Below are 8187 nucleotides of genomic sequence, written 5' to 3'. Positions count from 1 at the left end.
GATAAAAGGGAGGCATTACATGTAAACCATTAATATATTCACCGCTGGCAGCGAAAGAGAAATCTACGAAAAATAATGATCCCGCACGGGTCCAAAAAATGCACTGGGGATTATTAAGTCTGAAGGCGAAAATCACTGCGTAAAATTGATTCGAAACTGCGGGGGTCGTTTGGGTACGGGAGAATAACGTGAAAGAAGTGTTATCGGAATCTTAAGATTTGGGGCAAACTGAAGAAAATGTCCCGAAGTGATGAAATTTATTGCTAGTGCATTGACAATTAAGGCTCTTAAGTGTTATCTCTTACGGGTGCAATGTATCGTCATCATGAATATGAAGAGAAATAAATTGAGATGTTTGTGCCACACCGGCGAGTATAATGGTTTTAAATAGTGCATCGGCCTCATACAATGATAGTCGGATATGAGGTTTTTGAAGGTAAATATGTCATTTTTGAAGGCCTGGTAGAAAGTGTGACTGAGTTTCCCGACCTTTGCACTTACTTCTTTTTTTTTTAAATGATTAAATATATGCTGGCGTTTACCTTTTGTTCGGGATCGTTTTTTTTGTGTGTGTATATATGGTAAGAAAAGGTGCGCTTCTCCTGCCCGCTTGTATTTAAATATTGCTGAGTATAAGTGTACACGTTTGGTAAGTGTACACGTTTGGTAACTGGCGATGATAACAGTATTTAAGACCAAAACAAGATGGTGGTTTTTCGAATGCATCGACTCTACGTAATAAATGGCCAGAAAGTGTAGGCTATGCGAATAATTTTTTTATGCGTGTGTTTTCAGAGCGATGATGATTGATTGTGGACACAGCAAGGGTATTTTAAGAATTTTTTTTAATGTGGTTATTCTCGCACATTTTTTAGCCGTTGATCTACCGGCTTCACGTACGATATTACTTCTGAACAATCAAATCTCAAGCCTGCCTAATGCTTGGTGAACGCCCCCCCGGCAGCGACCACATCTCGAAGCCGCCCGGGAATGGAGGCGTACAATGCCGGAACGAGAGCGGGGAGCGAACGAAGGTGGTCCCATTCTTCTTTGACTGCCCTCCACAAATCCTCTCGCCTCTGAGCTGAAATGGAACGACGGGCCAGTCGCCTTTTCATTTGTCCCCATACGTTTTCGATTATGTTGAGGTCTGCCCCCTTTGGGGGCCATGGCAATACTTGGATGCCAAGTTCTTGAAGCGTTTTTCCAACTTTCCTGCGTAGCAATGAGGGAAAAAAATAGGAGAGTCACAATACGCAAAGGCAGGAATTAATAGAGGAATGAAATGTTTGATTAAGAAACGGGATATTTCTTTGTGGAAAAAGAAGAAACGTTAGCGGATGTGCTATTCTCTCGTGAGAGCCTAACACGCTGGAGTGATAGTCAGGCAGTGTGTGTGCGCGTGTGAGTGTGCGCGTGTGAGTGTGCGCGTGTGCGCGTGCGTGCGTGCGTGCGTGCGCGCGTGCGTGCGCGCAAAATGTGAGAGCACTTTAATTACCCCTCCCGTTCGTCGCAATTCCAGGAGCCTTCCACATCGGTGCCTCGCATAACCTGAGCTGCATCGGGACGTTAAGCCTCATTCTCTCCATCCCCCCGACCTCCGCGCACTCTATCTTGGAGTAATGACAGGCTAAACGTGCTTTGCATTAGGAACATAGTGAATCGATTTTATTGAATCCAAGGCTTACTAGAAATGTGCTGCAAGTGTCTTTTCCTTCGTTATGGTACACATAGCTGTCTTCACTTAACCACCGAGAATGTTTACACATTAAAGTCCTTTCACTGTTTTCTTTCTGTGGGAGGTGTTTAGAGAGACGTTGCCAAGAATTTTCATCACGGTGCAAATAAGGTTATAATCTCTAAATACGACAGAGATTCTCCTTACCTCGCGGTGTGGATAGGGCTCCTGTCTTGCTGAAAAATATATACCCCATCTTTGAATGGGCGTTCCAGCGCAAAGGGAACAAGGACTTCCTCTATAATTCGAGTGTATTGGTCCGCGGTCAGGTTCCCATCAATAAGATGCAGCGGTCCAAGTCCTTGTCAGGTAGCGGCGCCCCACACGCTGATAGAGCAGCGCCCACTAGCTGCCACTTGTTGGATGTACTGCTCGTCGTATCTGTAAAATGTGCGTTAATTTCACACTGAAATTCGCATTGACTGCGCAGATCCAACACTTGTAATAAATCACTCTGCTTACAAATGAAAGACGCCTGTGTATTTTACAATAACAGTGCACGTTAAAAGAACCTTACGCAGTCTAAATTAACTCGCAGCCTGACATGCAGCATCCCTCAGAGCTCATGTGTAGGCTTGGGATGTTGAGCTCCACAAAGCAGCGTAACCAATGCACCTTGTAAAGAGAGACAGTATTCGTAATGTATTCGGTTACACAGAAACTGGCTTACCTCGTGCCGAGGAGTCTCCACACTCTGCGCTGCTGGTCCCACTTGGTGACAAATGTTGATTCGTCACTGAAGACGACTTCTCTCCAGTCTTCCTGCTGCCAAGACAAGTGCTCTGTCGCAAACTCCAACCGGGCTCGCTTTTCCGACTCATTCAAGCGCGGCCTTTGACATGCCACCCTGCTCTTCAGACCAGCGGCATACAGCCTGCGCTTAATAGTTGAAACTGATACCGGAAGTTCAAGCTCCCTCTTGATCTCGAGAGCAGTTATAGCGGGCTCGCAGCTGACAGCTGCAACGATTGCCATGTCTTGGTCCACCGTCGTCGCCAAAGGCCTTCCTGATCGAGGTGCGTCCTCCACTCGGCGTGTGGCCATAAACGAGCGACAAATCCGGTCTACTGCACATTTTGAGCATCCAACCTCTCTAGCTATTGCTCGCCGACTGCGCCCGGCAATAAAAAGATCTAGCACCTTTTGCGTCTTAACCGCATCAAGTCGCGCCATGCTTGCGTGCTTTACGCTGTGCTAATGGAAAACCTCAAACCTGTCACTGCGCTTTATATCCGCCAGCCATGCTTTGCAATCGCTGTTGAAGCGCATCAGTTATCGCGCTTTTTATTCCGACGCAACCAGACAAAAGGCGCCATGGAGACGAACACCGCCTTTAGGGATGATGCAACATCTTTGGTGTGAGTCACTGCAAGCTTAATGCCCAATCATCCCAAAATGCCATGCTTTGGAAACCATTGTCTGTGCATGCCTGTCCTTTCTTTGTTATCGCGCATGTCTCATCGCGTTCTTAAACGGGATCCGCTTTTTGCCACTCAATGTCGGCAATAAATCGCTGTGTCACAATCGTTGCGCGTCTCTTTCGGCGGCTGCCGTGGTGAACAGTGCTCCGATCCATCGCGCGAGCCTAAATAGGACTGGCTGCGAACGTCATCGGCGTTCACCAAGCATTAGGCAGGCTTGAGATTTGATTGTTCAGAAGTAATATCGTACGTGAAGCCGGTAGATCAACGGCTAAAAAATGTGCGAGAATAACCACATTAAAAAAAATTCTTAAAATACCCTTGCTGTGTCCACAATCAATCATCATCGCTCTGAAAACACACGCATAAAAAAATTATTCGCATAGCCTACACTTTCTGGCCATTTATTACGTAGAGTCGATGCATTCGAAAAACCACCATCTTGTTTTGGTCTTAAATACTGTTATCATCGCCAGTTACCAAACGTGTACACTTACCAAACGTGTACACTTATACTCAGCAATATTTAAATACAAGCGGGCAGGAGAAGCGCACCTTTTCTTACCATATATACACACACAAAAAAAACGATCCCGAACAAAAGGTAAACGCCAGCATATATTTAATCATTTAAAAAAAAAAGAAGTAAGTGCAAAGGTCGGGAAACTCAGTCACACTTTCTACCAGGCCTTCAAAAATGACATATTTACCTTCAAAAACCTCATATCCGACTATCATTGTATGAGGCCGATGCACTATTTAAAACCATTATACTCGCCGGTGTGGCACAAACATCTCAATTTATTTCTCTTCATATTCATGATGACGATACATTGCACCCGTAAGAGATAACACTTAAGAGCCTTAATTGTCAATGCACTAGCAATAAATTTCATCACTTCGGGACATTTTCTTCAGTTTGCCCCAAATCTTAAGATTCCGATAACACTTCTTTCACGTTATTCTCCCGTACCCAAACGACCCCCGCAGTTTCGAATCAATTTTACGCAGTGATTTTCGCCTTCAGACTTAATAATCCCCAGTGCATTTTTTGGACCCGTGCGGGATCATTATTTTTCGTAGATTTCTCTTTCGCTGCCAGCGGTGAATATATTAATGGTTTACATGTAATGCCTCCCTTTTATCTATTACAATAATGAACCTCCTGTAGCTACCTATTGCGCACCCTGTTTTTCTTCCACATGGGGCTTTTAATGCAAGCGCATTGATTTCACAAATGCGGCGGCTCTTCGCATGCTACCGCTTTAAGAGAGCGAACGACCGTGGCATATTATTTGAGAACGAGGTGCATGCATGCTGGTACCCAAGCCTTGAGCACGCGGGTGCGGTGGATCAGACGGAAGCGGACAGCGCGTAAGCATGACTTTTTGGTTTCGTAGTGTGCAACGTCCGAAAGCATCTCAGGCTATGAGAGACGCCATAGTGCAGGTCTCCGGAAATATCGACCACCTGGGGTTCTTCAATGTGCGCTGGCGTCGCACAGTACACGGGCATTCGTTAGCATTCCGCCTCAACTGAAATGCAGCAACCGCCGCTGCCGGGATCGAAGCCGCGTCCTTCGGGTCAGCTGCCCAGTATCATAGCCACTAGGCCACCACGGCGGGTTACATGCATCAGGTGTCAACCCAACTACGATGCTAGCAGGAATCGCGCCGTGCCCTTCACGAACGGCTGAGCGGCCGCGCGCAGCAGCGGCTCCGCACACTCGGGAGACGAGATACGAAGCGGCACCAGCGCGGCGACGCTTCATGCAAACGGGAGCCCCCTTTCGCCCTGACCGTCAACTGCGAAACAGCTGAACGATGCACTTGAACTTTATCAACCGTGTTACGTATCCGCCCGAGAGCGAGGGAGATACCTGTCGTCAGAGCGCAAACTCTCGCAGCGCCGACGCGAGCGCCGCGGTGCGGCTCGCGGCCGCTCCGCCGACTGGAGCCGTGGGCCGCGTATTTTTGACCGCGACTGTACGTTCGATTCACCTGCACCACTTTGCAAAGTGCTGCACCTCGCCATTCGTTACAAAAGGTGCAGAAAAAGCGCAGAGCTGATTCGCGATTATATTGCGCCCTCTCTACGCTCTCTATTGTCGGCGCCGGCTTCGTGCAGACCACAGCCTATTCTTACACCGTGGTGCAGACGTACAGGTGGTGGTATACAAACTTTATTTAGCAGACGTACAGGTGCGAAGCAGCGGCGCAGCAGACGACATAGCCCATATACGCAAGCGCCGTTAAAAGCCCGCATACGTGCATCTGCCGTGTCTACACAAGCGCGGGTGTATGAGCGCCTCAGAAGCTGATCATACCAGAAGTTCAGGATCTTTAAAACTTACGCACTCTGTACACATTAGTCGGACAGAACGCCTGCACCGCGTCTGCACCTTGTCATTCGTTTCGAGTGTCGCGCTGTGCCTGCACCGCAGAAATGGAGCTCCGAACTTCTCGCGAATCGATGTGAACTGGTTCACAGTGGTGCGGGCGAATCAAACGGACCTTTAACACGAACGGACGAAGGTCCGTTCGATTCTATTTGGCTCATGTGCTAGCTGCTCGGCTGTTCCTTGCTGTGACTGACTGACTGCCCCACTGCGCTGCTGCTGTGCACGCCTTCGCCTCGCTGTCGTTTTGCGTTTTTTGGCACGGGTTGCAGCGTTGCGGCTTGGGCTTCTGACACGTCTCTTTCGCACACCATGTCTTCCAAGTGGAGAAAATGTAGAGTCGTAAGAAAGGAATACGACAATATACTGAATGAACTAGGACTCGCGCGGCCTGTTGCTGGGCCTTCGTCGGTTTCCCTGTCCAACGACAGAGCTGCAAGCACCACCTTTACGGACAGTGCTCGCGTAGCGCCACTTTCGCCTCCGAAGCTGGGAAGCAGCAGGCAATCGGGAAATTCAATTTCGACGGACGACGGGGGTGAGCCTCCACTCAAACTGTTGAAAGAGCAGTCGGGAAGCGAAGCCTTAGTCAACAGCGTCTGCGGACAAGGTGCACATTTTGTTGAAGAATTCCAATCAGAAATTGTGGATATGTCTTCGTCTTCACGTGAGCACAGTGACTCTGATAGTAGCTCAAGTGACAATCAAATCTCAAGCAAATCTTCGGATGAGTCTGATGACTTTGTTGCTTCAGACAGCTGCACGGGGCCAGATGAGGGAACAGCGCTCACTTGTAGCGCAGCGCTGTCTCGTGTATCTCCTGAACAAATGACAGCAAGTGAAGAGTTTGCTGTCATTGCTTCCAAACATAATATGACTCATGCATGCATTAACGATGTCCTCGATTTCTGCCGTCGAAGAGGCTTCTCTGACCTTCCAAAGGATGCTAGGACAGTTTTGAGAACTGAGCGCAAAGCTCAGGTGGAGCAAAATGGGTCTTTTGTGCACTTTGGCCTTGCAGCAGGAATTCGTCAAGTGTTGCCGCCGGGGCAAGTAGTTCCAAGTGAACTGAAGCTACAGGGCAACATCGATGGAGTCCCTCTTTACAGAAGTAGCCAGCTTGCCTTTTGGCCCATTTTGTGCCGCATTACAAATGTGGAGGCATCACCACCATTTGTTGTAAGTGTGTATTGTGGTGCAGGGAAGCCACCATCTCTGCAGTATTATCTAGAGCCATTTGTGCGAGAGGTCTCGGAGCTTGCGTCTGAAGGGTTAAGCATAGGAGATGTTCGAGTACAGGTGAGCATTGAAGCCATGGTGTGCGATGCTCCAGCAAGGAGCTACGTGAAATGTATTGTTGGCCACACTGGCTATTATGCGTGTGAGCGATGCAACCAAAAAGGGCGGCACATTGAAAACAGGGTCACATTTCCCAAACTGCACGCACCAACACGAACGAATGCATCATTTCGATCTCAAGAGAACAAGCGCCACCATTCTGGTTTTTCACCATTCCTATCGCTTGATGTTGACATGATTTCATTTTTCCCATCTGAATACATGCACCTCGTTTGCCTGGGAGTCATGCGACGACTCTTAAAGAATTGGGTATGCCAAGGCCACAGTAATAGATTGAGCAGACTGCATCGTTGGAAGGCAACAGAGTTTCGGACATTCCTCCTTTATGTGGGGCCTGTTGTCCTAAAGCCTCTTCTGCCTCCATCACACTACAAACATTTTCTAATGTTTCATGTAGCTATCAGAATTTTAGCATCACCTCAGTACTACTGTGAATACAATGATTTTGCCAAAGATGTGCTGAGGTACTTTGTTCAAGAGTTTAGTGAGCTATACGGAAGAAACCAGCTTGTGTACAATGTGCACTCACTAATTCATCTTGCTGACCAGTGCCGGGACCATGGCCCATTGGATCAGTTTAGTGCATTCCCTTTTGAAAGCTACCTTGGACGAATGAAGAAGTTGCTGCGATCCTCCAACAAGCCACTTTCACAGCTAAGTAGGAGAATCTCTGAACTGAGGCACTCGACCAAGAACCAAGTCGAGCAGAAACTGCAACATGTGAAGCCTGGAGACTGCTTCCTGATTGACAGTGCTCCTGTGGTTGTTCTGGAAATAATGGGAGACCACTTCAAGGGAGGGATTTTACCAAATGTCAGGGACTTTTTCAAACTTCCACTCAAGTCGTCTCAGTTGAATATTTGGCGCTGCAACACCTTAAGTAATAGAAGTAAGGTCTGGCCTCTTGATGACCTCCGGAATACTGCTCAGTGCCTGAGGCTTAACTACAAGCAAGGACATGTTGTTGTTCCTCTTTTGCACTTTCACTGAAGCTGTCAGTGGTCGGTGGACTTATATTAACCCAAACTGCCATAGTCAGTCATCTGACTGCCATATTGCTATGCCTCCAATGGCCATATGAGGCCGACAGTTGGGCTAGTTGTAATTCAAAGAAAAAGACATTTTCAAAGAAAAGTTATCCTTTTGTCTCTGCACCTCTTTTCATTTTTCTTATGTGCTGGAACATGTCCTTGTTTGTTCTATTGTCATTGTCGCGAATCACCTATTCAAGCCATGTTCAAGCTTTCTGCATCAAGCATCTTGTCACTAAT

General features: G+C 47.6%; 1 protein-coding gene across 1 annotated transcript; it reads left to right on the top strand.

Moving 5' to 3' along the window:
- Positions 1-5592: 5592 nt before the first annotated feature.
- Positions 5593-7985, top strand: LOC126530584 (uncharacterized). Its single transcript, XM_050177846.3, has one exon. It carries the CDS (start codon positions 5870-5872, stop codon positions 7904-7906), a length of 2037 nt encoding a protein of 678 aa, XP_050033803.1. The 5' UTR covers positions 5593-5869; the 3' UTR covers positions 7907-7985.
- The last annotated feature ends 202 nt before the right edge of the window (positions 7986-8187 follow it).

This window comes from Dermacentor andersoni, chromosome 4, assembly GCF_023375885.2.
Source record: "Dermacentor andersoni chromosome 4, qqDerAnde1_hic_scaffold, whole genome shotgun sequence".
NCBI lineage: Eukaryota > Metazoa > Arthropoda > Arachnida > Ixodida > Ixodidae > Dermacentor > Dermacentor andersoni.
This window is presented reverse-complemented; position numbering and strand designations above follow the sequence as displayed.